General features: G+C 39.7%; 1 protein-coding gene across 2 annotated transcripts in view; it reads right to left on the bottom strand.

Annotated features, from left to right (window-relative positions):
* Window positions 1–815: 815 nt before the first annotated feature.
* edil3a (EGF like and discoidin domains 3a) overlaps window positions 816–20420 on the bottom strand; it is a 142470-nt gene continuing 122865 nt past the window's right edge. For both annotated transcript variants that reach the window (XM_085475197.1, XM_085475198.1), the window contains exons 9-10: window positions 18419–18574; window positions 816–3775 (exon numbers count right to left, since the gene is read on the bottom strand). In XM_085475197.1, the coding sequence (XP_085331323.1) occupies window positions 3626–3775; window positions 18419–18574 (306 nt within the window). In that variant the 3' untranslated portion in view covers window positions 816–3625. The remainder of the gene's footprint in view (window positions 3776–18418; window positions 18575–20420) is intronic.

The raw sequence follows: 20420 nt of genomic DNA, 5'->3' as shown, positions 1-20420 counted from the left end.
TTTTTCTTGGATTTCAATGAAATGGAAAAGTAGTTTCCTGGAATATGCCTTGTTTAAATAACCTAAGAATTCTTAATGTTTGTGCTGGTAAGCATTTGAATTGTTTCCCTATTTGCAGACTATGCAAGAGGTTGCTATTAATACTAATACAGGAATACTGGCTACATAGTGACCAAACATGAATGTATTACTGAAAGCAAAAAAGCATTTCCAAAAACATTAAATTATAACTAATGATATAATATAATAATAATATTTCATTGTTTTTAGCTAAAATGGCATCAAAAAGCCTGGATATATATTGTACACTCAGTTAGTGATTGGGTTTTTATTTAATGGGATTGTATGTATCAGTTTGTTGAACCTTGAGACTTAATTGTTTGTCACAAATCATAAACCAGTCCATTCACAGCTGACAATTACACTAACAAATCTTTATTTTCCACATAGGTATTTAGTCTTATCCTTGACATAAGGGGTACTCACTGTATAACTCATTGTATGTGTGTGTCTTTGTGAAATAGCACACATCCTGGGAAAAAAGGCTGTTGCGCTGTGGCTATTGAAAGAAGTTTGAAATTGAACTAATTTTGTAACAACAGTGAAACAGCAAAAGACTTATGATGCTAAAATGAAAAAGAAAACATAAAAAGCAAAGATAACTTTCTCTCTTTGAAATACTTGTGTGCTCCACTGTGTGGATGCTGCGTTCCCAGCCTTTAGAAAGGTGGGAAACTCTTTTTTGAAGCTATTATGTTTCCTACTAAAGTAATATCAATGGCATCAAAGATTTCAAAAAACACAAAGCAAACGTATCATTTTCACAGATATGTTTTTATTTGTCAAACTGAAAGAACTTTTTGTTTTGAAGCAATGTCTTTTTTTTTCCACTGTACAGAGTTTTAGATTCTCCTCTGCAGGCTTGAACCTAACTATTATTATGATGGGTACATTTTCTAGATAGTGGGTGACAGTGAGATTGAGGAAGTAAGAAATAATATGTGAACAGTTGACACTGAAATACAAAGACATGATGAGTTTCTATTTTTTTCCCCATTTGGACCCGTGAGATGCTTCAGTTTTACAATGCACAAGACAACTGATGGTGAATACAAAGTAAAGGCTATTAGATCTTTATGATATGCAAGAACACAATGTGCCTGTGGACATCCTTGTTGTACTGTACGCTTCAAATCATCATGCAAAATTCCACAAAGCTTTGCAGCACACCTGCTTTGTCATAAATGCTCACGACAAATTAACTACAAAGACAAACTGGAGCAGATCTTGGAAATACTTGATACTTGTCGATAAAGAATCACAGAGAATATGTAAAATATACAAGAGATACTCGTATACTTATGTGTGTCCTGTGATCATGAACCTATGAAGTGTCAATGGAGTCACCAGTTCACTCCAAAGACAAAGAAAAAGAAACACATAGGTAATCTACAGCAGACTTTCGATGTTACTTACACAAATACGTAACACTTAAATAACATCTTAACACACATCCGGTCCATTATAGCATACTGTATCATATCACACTGCCATTTACCAAACCTACACTACTGCTTATGCTTGGTTGTTAGGTAACTTCATTGTTAGGTTTTGTTTTTTTAATTTCAGACTTTTTACCTTTTGTCTAGAAGCATTCATGATGTCTTTCTGTACTTTTCATCATTTCACATTGCAGAATTAAGTTAAAAAATAATGTTAGAGGATTTTTATTTTTATTCATTCATGCCATCAAAATATCTGTTAAAGGCTGATGCAGTTATTTCAGTACAGAATTCCTGTAAATTTCTCACTTTCTTTTTCAGAACTAGATTCTGAAAATATAAAATGAAGGGTTTGTTATGGGCCTGAAAGCTGACAAGGCTGAAGTGAAACATGGAGTATCAAAGCGGAAGTGGCTCCTTTTGGATTTTATTGTTGCACTAGAGAGCTTTGGAAAAACTAGCCAAGAGTGGAAAACCCTTGAGCAATCCAGGTCCGATACAGGCCCACAAGCTCTGACACTACTGCAATACCTCAGGGTTTGTTTGCTTCCATTTATTTAACTGGCTAAACATTGCTGTTCATTTACTGCAGATGTAGCCAACAAGAGAAGCCATACAGTAAAAACTGCAAGTCTTTAAATATGTTTAGCAACCTGCAACCATTTGAAAATGCAGAGAGCAACAGTGGAAACACATATAAGCATTTTAATATTTTATTCCTATACTTTAATCCAGTATTTTAATAAAAGCTTATTATTCCATTTCCATAATTAATTTACAGCTCTGTTCTGTCACTCTGGTCATTGTAGGTCTGAGATGACGATAGTAATATGAGCAATTTTCCTGTCTTTTGAAAATGAGGAAATTAATTAAAGGTTTTCACTTATCAAGCCAAAGAAATTAAGGATATTAAGAAACTGCTTTCAGCGTTTGAGTTATGCATATATGGATGTTTTCAATAATTGCTTTCACTCATGTGGTATTTTCTTTAAATAATAACACAGAAATCTTCAACTAGGAGGCCAAAAATATGCGCTGTGGGTTAATATGGATAACATCTATCCTGAGCTTTTTTAATTGATTTGACTTAGATCTCCAAGACAACACGAGGACATTAAAAACATGTTGTGAATCTAACAGCTGAGACTGAAAAACCAAACAAAATAAAATAAATGCAAAATGGCAAACAAACAATAATAGCAAATAATCTTACATCTAGCAATAATCGAATGTTAAAAAAAATGTGAGCTAACATTTCAACTACATACAACCTTATAAGCCTCAGTGTCAGTGCTGCAGAACCACTTTAAACTGCAGCGCTTGCTTTTTGTCTCACATATCAGTCATCTTTATTAAGCTTTTGCAGTGTGTTGTAATGTTTCAGAACTATTTAAAAATGCACATAAAAATAGGTCTCTAAATCAAATCCATTTGCTTTCAGGGCTGGAGGTTTTAAATGATTTCTCATAATATATATTTATAGTTCACGCACCATGCAATTTCTTAGTCTTTTACATATAATACAAGAGCTTTAGCAGTGTTTTGATTGATGATGTAATGCCAGTGTCCATTAGGGAAAAGGCATGGCTTGAGGAGGTGCTGTATTCAAAGTAAAAACACATTTGATGATGAGATAACATGTCATCTACATGATCATTTAGACAGTTTAGTCATGGCATGAAGCTGGTTAATCATGTCCAATGAAGCACAACAGACAGATTTCACACATTTGTTAAAAAGTGACACTGTACAATAGCTTCTATGGCAACAAGTTAAAACCACAGGGAGACTCCCTTTCTGACACCACCCCCAAACCCACCCCTCCCATATATATATTATAGAAGTTCATTCCAAACAGGATGGCAAATCTTGAGAGGAATAAAAAGACAAAGATCACGCTTTAAATAGGAAAAACAAAAGGACAAACAGGGGCAGGGGCAGGTTTTAAATCATTGTACAAAAGAACAAACAGCAACCCATCACAACCAACGCATACTCTTGAAAAATCCATTGGAAATCAATTTCTTTTTACAGGTTGCACAGTTTATTTCTGAAGTACTTTGTGAGACACTCCAGTATGCCAAGGGACAAGGGGCGATGGGCAGAAAGATGAAGGAAAGGGTTTACTCTTCCTCTGTGCATCCGAGTATTTCTACACGCAAAGTGATCCTGCCGTACCACGACCAGGGAAGGATCCGAATGAACCGAGCGTAGATAGGCGGGTCTATCACGTTCTTTCTGTGTGTGTCGTTGTCAAAGTTCCCTTGGAATACCTGGAAAAATGACAACATGAATGGCTGTTAATGGTTAGTTGACTCGATTGTTTCTGCAAAAACAAATCCCCATGGAAAGAATTGAAATGCAATATTCATGTCCAATATTCTAGCCACATGCTTCAACGTGCGTCATGTGTGAAGACAAAGAGAGAAATCACGCACACATACAACCAAAAGTATTTTCGGTAGGGGGTTGCAAAACGTTCTTGGTGCATTTCTCATTTGATTTCTACAGACTGTTACCTTGAAGACCTCATGCTTGAACTGGTAATGAATGAAGTGCAGCCAATAAGAATTTCAATCTAAACATGACCAGAAAGAGAACATTCCCACAACTCAGTCCTATTCGTGGTTTCTTTTATGCACTATGCGAACATATCAACAGTTTCCCCCCTGGGGAAGATTGCGCATTGTTAGAGTGGCACAGCTGGAAGTGCCACCTTCATAATTAGTCAAAAACATCAGCTGCTGTTTCTCCTCCTTACTGAATGTTGTTAAGTAGCCTGCACCTCAGGCTTGTTGGTGCTGTTTTCCTTCAGTTTTGCCACACAGTCTTGAATTCTTCACTTTGGCTTTGGCATAATGTTATTTTAAAAAAAGCCCTGCAGTTTTCTTCAATATTGGCTCCATAAAAGTCATTACATGTTGTGCTAGAGAATAACATGCATTCTGATAGATATTAATGAACACGCCTACTCCTCATATAGTCACCATCATTCATACGACAGTGTGCAAAAGTCTCGAACTACCCCTCGTTTCTTCTTGTAATTTTTTTTAAAGTGGTCTTTAAAAAAATACACATTTCATTGAATCTAAAATTCCAAAGAGAACATAGTTTCTGCAGCCAGTGGTGCTGGGGATTTTGTTAACATTGATAGAAACGCAAAGTTTTGGTTACAGTTGTTGATACATCAGTAGATCTGCATGTCTCTTTTTGTCTAATTCACATTTTTTTGTTGAGAGATGATTTTTTTTTGCAGACCATATCACCCTAGTTTTGGGAAAATATAATTTCATAGAGATTCAATGAAAATTAAGAACTTTAAGGTGAACCATAAATAAACAGGTCAGTGACTGACCAGCTATTACAAACAACTATAATTGTCACACTGGTATGCATGCTCTGTTGTTAATTATTACAAGCTTTGGTGTGTGTTTAATAGACTGTACAATGAAGTATATTAAGGAGAAATGCATCTACAGGGAGTGCTTCATTGACGAATATGATCATTTCAATTAAACAGATATGATTATGCCTGCGTAATTGGGATGAAATGGGATTCGGTGTTGTGTGGAATGAAAAAATCAGTGGGCTAAATCCAAGCAGGTGCTAGAAATGGGGCTTCACATCTTTTGAGTAAATACTCATCTAATCCCCTTTCAAATATTCATAGTGGCATTAAGAATTTTGGAGAAAAAAAAACAGTTCAGACTGTGTGATTCAACCAAATATTCACAGACTGTACAGTGTTTTCTAAAACACCAGGCCAGAGAGGAGATTTGAAGATTTAAGTATTAAGCACCAGCTTCGGTTTTGTATAAATGTCCTCTGCACATCCAAATGTCCTCATCAAACATAAGCGCAGAATTGTTTCTAGTCAATCGGGTAAAATAATCTTAAATGAAAAGGATGAAAAGCCGATTGTTTTAGGCAAGCCAGTATAACTTTGAATAGGACAAATTATGCATAGAAAAACACGAGGCAAAGTGCTTTCTTGTTCACCGGTATAGTGGCAACATGAGAAAATAACTGTGCAATCAAAGTACACAATATAAATTACGCATTCAACACAGAGAACGAATGCGAATCATTGTCATATTAGACATGGGGGAACTGTCGCTTCGAAACCATTATGTATAAAGTCTAAGATTGTCAAGTCAACTGGGAACCGTAACGAGGATCCCAACAGATGCGACTCAAATGCATGAGTCACTCTCAGACAGCTTGAATAAGAAGGTCTTTACTTGCAACAAAGTTTGCTACACAGTCCAAATAAATCTGGCTGTATCCCACCCAAAAAAAGTGCTACACAACAGCAGTATCAATAACCCAACAGTACAATCTAATGACTACAAGGAGAATGTGAGGAGAAACAGCTGGAATGTGAGACACAAAAACACTGAGTTTAGCTGCCACAGGGGAAAAGGAACACAGGAGAAGAGGGTTACTGGATATGGTTGATACTAACGAGGGCAGGGGGATCTGATCAAATGGGCAGGAAATACGTGAGAGTGAAAATGAAATAAAGAAAATGAGGTAAGTATTGTCAGATCAAAGAAAATTGCAATGGTAACTGTACAATATAAAAACTCTGAATCTTTTTATTTTCCAAATAGCACAACTCAAAAATTTGATAATCATGACAAACAAATGCAAGAAAAAGAGGACAGAACTAAATGTGAAAAATTGAAAAGCTGAAATTTATTTATTGTTCTTTTCTTACATTTCAATAAATACTGAGTTTATCCATCTACAGCATTTTTTAGAAGTAGTTACTGTCAAAGAAAATGCAACAAAAGGTTTAGGCTACTATTAATTATACATAATTATATAGCATCTGCACTAACAATGTTTAACGAGGTATGCTATTCTTATTTTCTTATTTTCATCACCTCAGTTTATTTCTCGGACGCTGCTAGAGGAGCTTTGCATTCAAAGTTCATGCAATACAATATTGCATGAACGATATTCATGCAATATTGCATGAAAGATACTATACTGCTCAAATTACAGAGAAAGCTATTGTATAAATCATGGCTTAAAATATCAGATACTCTCATGACTCACTTGGTATCTATTTACAGATGGACATATAAGACATTATGGTCTGCAATCAATGCACAATGGTGTGACAATCAAACCTCTTATTTCTCTTCTAACCAGGTGCGTTTCGATTAACTCGTCTCTGACTAATTCTTTAGTTAGCATGTCTGCCCCTATGGTTTTCATTTTCTGGCTCCTGTGTGAGTTACTCTTAATGGGAACATAAGCTGAAGGTGACAGGTGTACTCTTTCATTACTTTCCTTATTTTTGGGTCACCTTTTCATTCTACATTCTTTTTTATCATTTTCCTCCTTCAGTGAAACCCATTCTCTTCCCCTCTCTTTCTCATCTATATTGTAGCACAGAGCTTAGACTGTAGTCAGACAAGGTTTGTATCTGGTGCAAACAACATCACATGGAATCCTGCTCTCTGTCAGTTTCCTAGTCTTTTCCGTCTCTTTGTTCTGCTGTTTTTGAGTGCTTAAAAAAAAAAAAAGCATTATATTTTAGGTTTCCTTTTGTCTATTGTTCCGTGCTTCAATGTGTAACAGATTTACACAGTTTCTGTCTAATGAGTCAATCACATAAGTCATTTTCCATCTGCATCCGAATTTAATCACTTATTTTGCTTTTTCAGGATGATAACGATCCAAAAGTTGTACAATAACACATTTTTTATGATTCCTCTGGTTTTCAACAAGAAGACTACACAAGATTAAACATATGTGAATTTTATAGAGCATTTGGAATGAACTTTTCCTGAACTCTGTTCCCATCTTGCCTCTCGGTCGTTGCCTTTCAGTTAGGAGAAACAAAAATATACTGTCAGAAAAGAGAGTATGCAACAGCTTAGGGTTGTATTTTGGTACCAGATACATTTATGAAGAAATACTTCACATTCTGGTCTTTGTTAGTGACTGTACAGTCCACAGTCAACACAAGCATCAAGACATCAGACGGACCAACCTTATTACTTAGGAATGAATTTGACTGGCGTAATTTGGTACGTGCTCTTGCATAGAAGTGTCCCATTTATTTCAGGAGGTTTAATGTTACATTTTCTGTGGTATTTGGCAATTATTGTTCATACTGTAGTACAATAAATGCGTTTCACAAAACGAGTATTAATTGATCAACAGTGCTGATTCTTCAAGAACAACATTTCTAAACAATTCTGTGGGCATTTCTTTCAACTTTTTTAGTATTTGACAACATTATTTCAACCTGAGAAATGTGTCACATGCAGGAGTCTCACTGTGACTTTAGGTAGCACGTTATAAAAGGCAGAAGAGGGAGGCCATAAAGCCAGCAGCTGATCGAAATATGACAGAGATGTCTGCCAGACTATCCAGGGACATGCCAGGTCGCACACAATGTATATAAATCTACTCTTTGGAACAGGGTATGTGAAGAATCACAATAAAAGGACAAATAATGTGTGGAGGAAAACAAAAAAAAGATGGGGGATGGGAAGGTGTTGAAGATTTCCTCCACATCAACAGGATAATGGCAAACACCCTCCAGTGTTTCAAGTCATTCAGAGACGGGAAAGACATAAAGATGCAATTTTGAATCACTTGGCATAGTTAAACACATCTAAAACTGATGTAAAAGACTGATGCAAACTAAAGGAAAGCTGGATCATTTCTCAAGAGCAAGAAAAGGAAGTCTCTGAAAAATGTATAAACAGCATGTTATCATTAGGTTTGCATACTGTAAACACACATAAAGATTCAGATTTCCAAATTCCAGTTATTTAACAGGTTTTATGATTTTTTTTTTCCTATGCTGATCAGTTTGTCTAACATAGAAAATTTTGCATAAAAATGTACAAAACTTGCAATTTTACTTCCAGGCCCAGGGAGGGTGCCCGGAGGTGAGCTCTTGGTGGCCAGACCTTAGTTCACCGGGCCTGGCCGGGCACAGCCCGAGGAAGGGAGACAGGCCCACCCTCCTGTAGGTCCACCACCTGGGGGTGGACACCCTGGAGGACAACTCCCCGGGTCCCGAGACTAGCAACTGGGGCACTGAACCTCACCTCTCTGGTGGGGAAACAGCCTGAGCTAGTGCGTAAGGCTGAGAGGTACCGACTAGATATTTGATCCTTATACAACTGTTGCAAGCGCTTGGTCCGCACAGCCGACAGTATGTTGGACTCTTTGTTACCCATTCTGTTCATAATTTTTATGGACAGACTTTCTAGGCATAGCCAAGCGTCATCAGGCGGTGGCCTCGCCACCTCATTCACATGAGAATGAGAATCAGCACCTCCAAGTGTGAGGCCATGGTTCTCAGGTGGAAAAGGGTTTAGTGCCCACTCCAGTTCATAGACGAGTTCCTGTCCCAAATGGAGTTTAAGTACCTCGGGATCATATTCTAGAGTGAGGGGAGAAGGGAGCGGGAGATCAAATAACAATCCTATGGCTACAGTGATGCACACACTGTACTGGTCTGTCGTGGTGAGGAGAAAGCTGATTGTAAAAGCGAAGCTCTTGATTTACTGGTCAATCTACATCCCTACCCTCGCCTATGGTCACGAGCTTTGGGTACTGACCGAAGGAACGACATCGCAGATGCTAATGGCAGAAAAGAGCTTTTTCCGAATGGTGGCTGGCCTCTCCCTTAGAGATAAGGTGAGGAGTTCGGAGCAGAGCTTCGACTCCTCCACATTGAAAAGGGCCAGTTGAAGTGGTTAGGGCCCCTTGGGCTCCCTCCTGGGTGAGGTGAGATGAGGTGAGGTAAGTTGTTCTGGACATGTCCCCGGGGCAGACCCAGGACACGCTGGAGAGATTATATTATATTATACATACATACACACACATATATATATATATTATATTATATCTCTCCAAGGGGACACCTTGGTGTTCCCTGGGCCAAGCTGGAGGAGTTGGCCAGCGAGAGGGAGGTCTGGACTTTTCTGCTTGGGCTCCTGCTTCTACGACCTGACCCGGATGAACAGAGGAAAATGGATGGATGGATGGATATGATTCCACAGCAAAACAGGGAAAGGCATTGTTTAAAAAAATTAAGGCAGTTTCAAGCATCTTTGGAGTTTTGTTATTAATAAAAGATTACTAAATATACAATCTGTAATTACTTATTATTACTGCCTTTGTTCTTGCTTTTGTCCAGTGACAGCTAAGATGGACTGCAGGCGTGCAATGACCCTGAATTTAATAAATGGTTAAGAAAATATGATATTTGGATGGCTGGATGGATGGATGGATGGACAGATTGATCGATATGCTTTGTACTTGAGTTAGAACAGTGGCAGAACCTGTTATTACTGTAACTGGAATTAGAATCTATTAAGCAGAAGACAAATGACAGTTTTTATTTGTTTTCTAAGGGAAGAAGAAGAAAACAAACTATGCGTAGCTGAGTATAAACAAGCCCAACCTGCCATGCGTGACTTGCAGAAGTGACAGTGACAATAAAGGAGTTGGCAACTGACAGGTGAAGCCAAGTGTTAATAATTGTGCCACGGATAACTGAAACACTTAACAATGTGGCAGTGTTTTATTCTAAACTGTAAGTTTATTTGAACTGCTGCAAAATTCACAAAGCTATGTTGATAATTCTGAAGAAAAGGAGACTCTGAATCAGGTGGTGTTTTTGCATGTATTACTTTTCTTGGAATAGTAAACTTAGTCAAATATGCTGAAGCTAGTTGCCTCTACCTTCACACTAAACAAAGAGATTATGCAGCAATGAAGGCATAATGACAAAGAGCACATGTCACTATGTGTGCATTCGGAGTGACACAGCAGCCACAACTGCTCCTAACTATTGATTTTCCTGACAGTCAGGAGCATTATGAGGTGAGGCCCTATGCGACTCTAGAGCTGCAACTCAGCCCATACTACATTATTTAAACCTGCTGCACAGGTCAAGGAATCAGGTCGCTCAGATCTCTTTGCTCTCTAACCCCTTGTTGCCCAGAGCCGCCTGCGGTAATACCAGGAAAACTCACATACATCTTCAGTGAAAGGTCAAAAGCATCATGCGAGGTGAGAAAGAGGCAGTCACGCTGCATCAAACTGAAACGCACACCGAGACCAGTCTTTGAGGGGGTCAGCAATACGTTACCTAGTTATGTGTTTTTGTAATCCTGAGGTGCACAGTGGACCGCAGCTACTAAATACTACTACCATGGGTTCATTTTAGGTATGTCGGTATTCAAACCCATCTAGTATTCAGTTACCCTCTGACCTGAATGGAATTGAAGGCTCTGATGACTAATTAACCCAGGTCACCTGAGTAAAACACTATTAAACATAAATCAATTACTTTTGTGCTTGATTGAACCCATCGACGGACTGTTTCAATACTGACACCAATGCAAGAGCGGTGGTGCAGGACAAGGTAACATAGTGACCCACGTGCGGAAAGGGAATCCAGCTTAGCCGATATGTAGGATTATGGATGCGTCTCAGTGTAATTACGTGTGAAACCTGCTGTGAGGACAATTAAAGTGTGGCCAGAGGGGACAGACGCAGTGCTCCAGGACAGATTTAAAAACACAGACTGGAATATGTTCACCCACACAGACCTGGACCAGTACGCCTCATCTGTACTGGATTACATCTCCAAAACCACAGACAGTGTCACCACCCAGAAACGGATCACCATGTACCCCAACCAGAAGCCTTGGATGAACCGGGATGTTCGTCTCCTCCTGAAGGCCCGCAACACTGCCTTTAGGTCAGGAGATGCACACGCCTACAGTACAGCCAGGGCTAATCTAAAGAAGGGCATCAAAAAAGCCAAACACCATTACAAAAAGAAGGTAGAAGAACACTTCTCCAACTCCAACCCCCGACGCATGTGGCAAGGACTCCAGACCATCACAGACTACAGGACCACCAAACCCTCCCCCGCATCCTCTGATGTCTCCTTCCTCAACGAGCTCAACAACTTTTATGCTCGTTTTGAGCGAGGGAACCCCACAACCACAACCAAAGCAGACATGACGCCAGACCACCAACCTATGACTCTCTCCCCCACCGATGTAGGAGCGGTGCTGAGCAGGATCAATGTCCACAAGGCTGCAGGCCCTGATGGCATCCCCGGGCGTGTTCTCAGAGCGTGTTCTGGGGAGCTTGCAGGAGTGCTCACAGACATATTCAATCTGTCCTTGGCCCACGCTGTGGTACCGGCCTGCTTCAAATCCACCTCCATCGTCCCGATACCCAAAAACTCCAACCCATCTTGCCTCAATGATTACCGCCCAGTAGCACTCACCCCCATCATCACTAAGTGCTTAGAGCGACTGGTCCTAGCACACTTCAAATCCTGTCTCCCCCCCACCCTGGACCCCCACCAATTCGCATACCGCCGGAACAGGAGCACAGAGGATGCAGTCTCCATCGCAATGCACTCTGTCCTCTCACACCTGGACAACAACAACACCTACGCCAGAATGCTGTTTATAGACTTCAGTTCAGCGTTCAATACAATCCACCCCTCACAACTCATCAGGAAACTGACAGACCTGGGTATCAGTTCCCTCATCTGCAAATGGTTACTGGACTTCCTGACCAACCGGCCCCAACATGTCCGGCTGGATAACCGCTGCTCATCTACCATCACAATGAACACCGGTGTACCACAAGGCTGTGTGATGAGCCCTTTCCTCTACTCCCTCTTCACCCACGACTGCAGACCTGCTGATGGTTCCAACACCATCATTAAGTTTGCAGATGACACCACGGTGATTGGCCTCATCAGTGACAATGATGAGGCCGCCTACAGGGAGAGGAGGTGGATCGTCTGGCTGAGTGGTGCGACAGAAACAACCTGCTGCTTAACACCGAGAAGACCAAGGAGCTCATCGTGGACTACAGGAGGAATGCTGACCCACATCCACCCATCCACATTAAGGGGACGGCTGTGGAGCGTGTGAGCAGCTTCAAGTTCCTGGGAGTCCACATCTCCGAGGATCTCACCTGGACGACCAACTGCTCCAAGCTGGTCAAGAAGGCTCACCAGCGCCTCTTCTTCTTGAGGACTCTGAGGAAGAACCACCTGTCCTCAGACATCCTGGTGAACTTCTATCGCTGCACCATCGAGAGCATCCTGACCAACTGTATAACAGTCTGGTACGGGAACTGCTCTGCCTCGGACCGGAAGGCGTTGCAGAGGGTCGTGAAAACTGCCCAGCGCATCGCCGGAGCACCACTTCCTGCCATAAAAGACATCTACAGGAAGCGGTGTCTGAAAAGGGCTGGGAAAATCATCAAAGACCCCAGTCACCCATCACATGGACTCTTCACCCTCCTGCCCTCTGGGAGGCGCCACAGGAGCCTCCGGACTAAGACCACCAGGTACCGGAACAGCTTCTTCCCCACAGCTGTCAGACTCCTGAACTCTGCCTCCTGACATCTGACCCACGTTAAACTCATGGACTGAACATACACACACCCACAATGGACAACTGTACCCTCAAACACAATAATAACATGGACTGAACCACCACTCACAACCACTAGCACTTTATATAGCCTCTGTAGGAATTATATCTCACTTATCTTAACTGCACTACTGTATAGCTCTGTGTAAATAATCATTCTGTACATTCGATAATCTTTAATCCTACAACTGTTTACAACTTGCATAGTTCCCATTTCTGTATAGCTGTATATCCCAGATTCTGTAAAGTTATTTATTTCATATTCTGTATAGTTTTTCATATTTATATCCTGTTCATATCCTGTACATAGCTTGTACTCACTACAGCCTGTACATACTTATAGTTATAGAATATTCACAACATACTTCATACCGTGTACATTATAACATACCATAATAGACCCATTTCTGTAATATACTCACATATCTATATTATTGCTAATATATATTGTAATATATCTATATCACTAAAGCACTTCTGGATGGATGCAAACTGCATTTCGTTGCCCTGTACCTGTGCATGTGCAATGACAATAAAGTTGAATTCTATTCTATTCTATTATGTTTAAACAATGGACTTTGCTCTTACTTGTCTCAGTTACAAGTGCAGTACAGCAGTATGTGGGATTGGTGTACAAAGAAAAGGCAAACAGGGCACTCTATAGATTTTGTAGAGGGATACTGTTGTGCGTGCACCGCTGGGCCCTGCTTTGACAACATCTGTATTCTGACAGAGTCTCCTCTCTCAATCTAGATCTAACTGCCTGCAGCCTCTGCCACACAGGAGCTGGAGGGGGGAGCTGAGAAGAATACTTACAAGCCTCTACCACTGTGTTGGAAATAGGCAAACACACACACGGACATACACACACACAAACTTTCACAGTATATCCCTGCCAAGTCAAGCATTGTGGTGTGGCAGGAGGAGCCTCGGGAGTCTAACAGCCAAATGTGTCCTCTAGCATTAATGGCTGCTTCGGCTGACTGAAGGGGGAAAACACCTTGAAGAATCATACATCTGAACAGCCACTTGGCTCCAGCAAGGGACAAACTGATTGACATTTGCTGAAGTCTTGCAAAACACGCCCGCCCTCTAATACAGAGCACACATGCTCGGAGTGACGGTATAGTCTTAGCTCTTCTCTGAATTATACAGCAATAACAACACAGGAGAGAACAAAAAAATGTGGAGCTGAAACTAGACTTAAAAATAAATGTATCATTCTCTTGAGATACAACCAGTATTTTTCCTTCTTTCACGTTCTAACTCAGATGACGCTTAGAAAACATTCATTCCAAGGTATTGAAATTGTCTGAGTATAAATCATGGTGAGCATGCCTGGCCCTCAGCCAAAGATCACCACGGGTGTTACAAACTCCTCAAGCAAAGAATATGACCTGTAGAAATGGAAAATTATTTCCAGGGATCTGCTACTTCACTGGATCCCCAGCAAAGATAAGGGGATAAACTGAGAGCAGCTGTTGGTGTCAACGAAGCGCTGCTTTGATCTATCGTGTATCAGAGACAAACAAAAATGGAAGCTCTTTTCTAAGACTGCAACTCCCCTCGTGGTTGCATGCCTCCATCAGTGGGTCACACTGCAGTTTAAATCAGTGTTTCCATTTTGCTCAGTGATGGGAGTGATTCCTCATTTGAGGTTATGTTTTGCTGTGTATGTACTGTAATAGTGTGTAGTTTCAGAGAGGAAAAACAAGTTAAATTCTTCATCTTCTCGGTTTGGCCAATTATTTTGATTTGGAAAGACAACGTGTTGATAGATGCTAATGTTTCAAATATGGATCTTGCTGAAAAGAAGCAGGAAGTTATAATTCTTCAATGCTTCACAAACATCTTCAACCCAGTAGCACAGTTACACAATTTTTTTTATTGAATGTTACACAGGGGGGATCTTTGACCTGCTGATGCTGCAAGTGAGCAGTAGTGCCAAATTCAAAATAAAATTCTCAAGGTGTTTCAAAAATATGTTGACAAAAAAGAAAAAGAAAAAAGACAGGACACTGCCTCAACTTAATGCCTGCTACGGGCACCGGTAACCTCTTCAAACTGCTCAGAAACAGTTTATCTAAGAAAGCCTGAAAATATCTGTGCACAAACTACAGAGTATGACCCACAGCTGGGCTATGATACAAAGCATGACAGAAAACTAGTAACTAAAGGATGTTAAACTCAGTGTCGTCTTATTGTACTATTGGTTTAAAAAAATCACTTATAGATGTATATACTGGAATACAGATTCTGAATCCAAAAATTCCAGTCTGCCTTCAGATATTAAAGTGCTCAAATTATGCCTTGTGAGGTTTTATTTGTCTGTTATACTTTCTTTATTCATGTAAAGAATTCCATGCTGTTCTCTCCCAGGAAACATGGTACTTCTCTTCATCATTAAGTAACACAATGGCATAATGGCTACTTACCTAGTTCCTTTGGTACACTCTCAAACAAGTGCTTCAACTAAATCCACATGCAGCCAGATGCCATGCAGTCCACTATCAATTCTTCGCTAGAGTACCTTCTGCTAATTCTTACTCGAAAATATCTCAGCTATGAACAAAGCACACCAAATGTTCTGCTGCTGGTTGCAACGGTGAACACAAGAGTCTTCATGCTCTCACAGCTTCTGAGCTGTTTTACTTCTGATGGCAATGTTGCAGCAATAACAAGGCAATCACCATGTGTTTAATGGTAGAATGGCACAAAGCTATGTACTAGCCACTCTAATAGAGATGACTTTCCATTGAAAATATTCCCAGTTTTCTGTTTCTGTTGTCAGACAATAAACAGAGCATAAAATAGAGACATACAGCGTAACACATTAAGACTACTGGAAACCTGCCGCTTGGCATATTTTTCAACCTCTGCTCTGTGCTGACAAAACAATCATTTACATAATGTGCCGTGATTTACACTTAAAACGACTTGTTTTCTGTTAGCAGAAACTAACCTGAGTTAAGGTGGTGAAGCACTTCACCAAAGCTGCCTGACCATAGACAGCACAAAAGATAAGCTGTTTCAAGCCGTTTTGGTATTTTCAAACTGACTTGCTAAAGCACATTTCAGTATCCAGTGATCACATCTCGAAAAATCTTCCTTTTTGACACCAAAATGTAATAAATAGACTTAATGCTTTATAATTATGCAGTATAACCTGAAATGACTTTGACTATAAACCCATTAGCAAAATGTCAACAGCTCCTGCAGAGGACAGCTCTCGCCTCCTGGTGGCCGTTACAAAAAACTGCAGGTTTAAGGGCAGTTATGCATTAGCTTCATTTGTTCAGATCTGGAAACCAGCTCCATCTTTTATACTGTCTATGTGTCTGACTTTCTTCATGCCCACTGACCAATCAGAGGAGGATGGACTTTTTGGGAGGTGACCAATAAATGAGCTAAAACAGAATGATTCAAACAGATGTGATGATGATGAGTGATGATGTTTTGCATCGTCAAACTAATTTAGATACTAGACAAAGACAATGTGGCTAAATACAAAATGCAGTTTAAAGATTAGTTCATTAATTTACAGGAAAAAAATTAGCCTTAGCCCGTTGTAAAAAAAAAAGCTGTTGGCCACTGAACCTAACAACTGGCTGTGTCAACCCTTGGAAGCAAGAGCTACAATCAAGCATTTGTGATAACTGGCAATGAGTCTTTCCCATCACTGTGGAGGAATTATGGCCCACTCTTCTTTGCAGAATTGTTTTAATTCAACCACACTGGAGGGCTTTCCTGCATGAATGGCCTGTTTAATGTCATACAGAAACATCTCAATTGGATTAAGCAGCCTCAGACCATCAGACTATGATGTTCTTTTTATAAAATGCTGCGTTAGTTTTACACCAGATGCAACAAAACTCAAAGCTTCCAAAAAGTTTAGCTTTTGTCTCATCAATCCACAGAATCATTCCCCATATGTTTTTAGATCAAAGATGTTTTTGGTAAATGTGAGATGAGCATTTGCGTTATTTTAAGTCAGCAGTGGTTTTCTCTTTAAACTCTCCCATGGATGCCATTTTTGCCCAGTCTTTTTCTCACTGTTGAATCATGAACGTTGACCTTAACTGAGACAAGTGAAGCTTGCAGTTCTTTAGATGTTGTTCTGGGTTCTTTTGTGACCTCCTGGATGAGTCATCGATGCGCTCTTGGAGTAATTTTGGTAGGCCGGCCACTCCTCGGAAGGTTCACCACTGTTTTAACTTTTCTCCATTTTTGGATAATGACTCTCACTGTGGTTCGCTGGAGTCCCAAAGTCTCCGAAATTGCTTTGTAACCATTTGCAGACTGATAGATGTCAGTGAATTTATTTCTCAGCTGTTTCTTTAGATCATAGCATGATATGTTTCTTTTTCAGGCCTGGGTGTGGTTAATGACATGGAACTTAGCTAAGCAAAAACATGGTTAATCACAGTTAATTCATGATTTATCAAAGAGGGACAATTACTTGCTTGCATAGAGGCAGAGTGGTTTCTCCTTTATAAATGAAATCATCATTTAAAATCTGCATTTTGCATTTACTCCAGTTATCTTTGTCTAATATCAAAATTAGTTCGATGATGTGAAATGTGTGATAAATATGCATAAAAATAAGAACTAAGGTAGGGCTGTTCTGACAAAACCAAATTCACAAATTTTAACAGCTGGACTTTGTTTCATTAATAGTTATGAGTCAGTTATTTATTAATACAAATGTCATCTCCAGTTGAAAACTAATTTAACTATTGTAACTATTTTAAAATGTTAAATATTTTGAAATCATCTACAAAGCCTAAATGGATTTAAGTTAGACTGGAGAATAAACAAAGTATACAGTATATTATCCCAAAGCTGTTTCATGCTAAGCGTATTTGGCTTCTTGAATTCGACACATCAGCATTGGATGAATCAGAATGAAGAGGTAGGCCTTATTGTTCAATAGCACAGCAAGATCGAAAAGTAAACACAGATTGTCTTGCAATCAGTATCTGAAAGACAAGACGCTCCAGCTTTAGCTGTTAGCCTGTGTCTGCAGGTTCCCTGATATCAACAAAGAGCCCGCTGCAGCTCTGCACTGTCTCTGTTGTTGTGGGCGATTGGAATGGACATTTGTACTCTGCTGAAGGACCGTAAACAAGATTTTCAGCATAGCACCGGCCTGGCCAGGTTGACAGGGTGGTCTTATCTGATCTCAAACCAGAGAAAGGCAATAGGACAGACCAGGACAGACCAGGACAGCTCAGTTTGAGACGCTGATAAGAAGATGCTAAGAGGAAATGGAAAGGAGAAACAGACAGCTTCCAAGATGAACATTTTCACAATTTAACACCTTATAACACATTTACACATCTTTTTGATATTTGCTACGTTTTTGTCTGCTTCAGGTTTATTTGGCTGAGTGAGACCCTTCGTTCAAATAAAATAAAATAAAAACCAATCAAATCAATATGTAGTGTAAAAGCAACTTACCTTGTCCTTGCCCTGCTTCTCATCTTGATATACATTCCACTGCTCTCCATCATTACTGAAAGCGACTTTATATGAGCCAACAAACTGGACATGGCCGAAGTCTTTCGCTCCCTGGGTGATGATACCTGTCACCTTGGTTGGCACAAGCAAGTCCACCTGAGAGGAGCAAAGCCCAAGGAGGGATGGGAGCAGAGAGAAGGAGAGGCAAAACCAGAATGATAAATTCGATTGCTCAACAAACTCAGGTAGCAAAGTGTCAGATATGCTAAGTTTTCAGGATTAAGTCAGCATTTTTCCTTTCGATTTTATCTGAGGATTTACTGAATAAAGACACCGGGCGCCAGTCAAGTCAGTTTCAATTATTCACAGAATATTGAACAACAAGGCTAAGTCCACAATCTCGCCTCAGCAAAACAGAAATTGCATGCTGCAGCAGCTTCTGAGACCCACACTGCTCCATTTGGGTTAATTTTTAATAGGTTCTCATTTGTTGCAAACAATTTACTGCGCAAGGGTTCCAGGCAGTAAATACACAAACTGTTACATTTATAGGCTTTTTAATGTTCAATTATGCTTTATTATATTCAAAAGTACATAACACTGTTGGTCTGAAACAAAAAATGAAGTTAAGAAGAATTTCAGGATACAGGCTACACTTTGAACCAAGGAGATGATAATCAAGCTTTTTGGGGCGAGATTTTACCACCATGATAATTATGTTAAATAAATATTGCATTCATTAAGTGAAAGGGATTGAAAGTAATTTTTAATCTAGTCCTCAGCAAAGCCATGCATAACTTTAAGGTTTAAGTGCAGTATTACTAAATAAATAGTTTGTTTTTTCTCAGGAATCAGTGGGTGTGTAATGTGAGACCCCTTTAACACAATGAAAACCTGAAAACTCTGTAGAACAACAGAAAAAAGTTTATTGTTCTTGTTATTTAACATGCAATTCACACATTTTTTTTTTTTTATAAAAAGGAAATTTTGTTTTTCCATCTTCCATTTTTAAACGAGGACATTTTATATTAGATAAACAGCAAACTAACATAATAACAACACTGCGTAGGTGATATCAAAGAAGCTGCTTTAGGCTGGTACCCCCTTTACACAAAATAGCTCAAATTTAACAGTAAAGCTGTTCTACTTAGCACATACATCAACGTGGCACCAATTTGCTATGAATAGAGGATGAAATACCGGGTTCAACTTGACATTTTGCTGTGCCATAGATAGCTGCAAAATTTAGAGGCGCAGCGAGCGCATGAGAGAAATGTAAGTATGCAGAGTTGTTTCTTTTGCTGAATATGCTGTACACAACACCAAGACAACCATGCATCACACTAATTGGCCTGGTCACAGGCCAACTTATACTGTGTCACACTGTTCTGATAAAAAAAAAAAAAAAAATGCCCCCCTCATAGATTAAACAAATACTCCGTCACTCCGTCTCCTGGTTTTGACACGTTGCAGAACCCTGCAGTGCAGCTTGGCACATCACAAAACACTTTCCAGTTGACTGCATTATCTGTTGTGACGAGTTAGAAAAAAAAAACCCTCTCTCTCTCACACACACACACACATGCAAACACACACAAATGCAGGACACCGGAGGCTGACAGGTAGTTTGCAAAACCTAAGCCTTAATGACAAGCCAAAGGAATAAATAAAATTCCGGAAGGTTGTTCAACAAAGTTCAAAGAAAACAAGTAAACCGAAAGCTAAATTTGCAAGGAACACAATAAAAAACCACTAGTATCAAAATAGAGGAATGCAGTTTAGGATTACACACAAAGGCTGACACAACCAACAAGGGACTGGACTGTAAATGCACAGAAAACTATCAGGTAAGCAAGATGCAAATGAAGGGAAAAAAAACCCCCCAAACAACAGACAAAAAGAAAGTTTGGTAAAATAAAACTGAAAGAAATGACATGAATACGCAGAGGGGGGAAAATTAGCTCTAAAGAAAGAGCAGGGAAGTGATCTTACAAAATCAAAA

Source organism: Copadichromis virginalis, linkage group LG12 (genome assembly GCF_057382275.1).
Source record: "Copadichromis virginalis isolate Kocher_CV1m ecotype Utaka linkage group LG12, C_Virginalis_male_GT1.1, whole genome shotgun sequence".
In the NCBI taxonomy this organism is placed as follows: domain Eukaryota; kingdom Metazoa; phylum Chordata; class Actinopteri; order Cichliformes; family Cichlidae; genus Copadichromis; species Copadichromis virginalis.
Note: the sequence above shows the minus strand (reverse complement) of the source record. Positions and strands in the feature narration are given on the sequence as shown.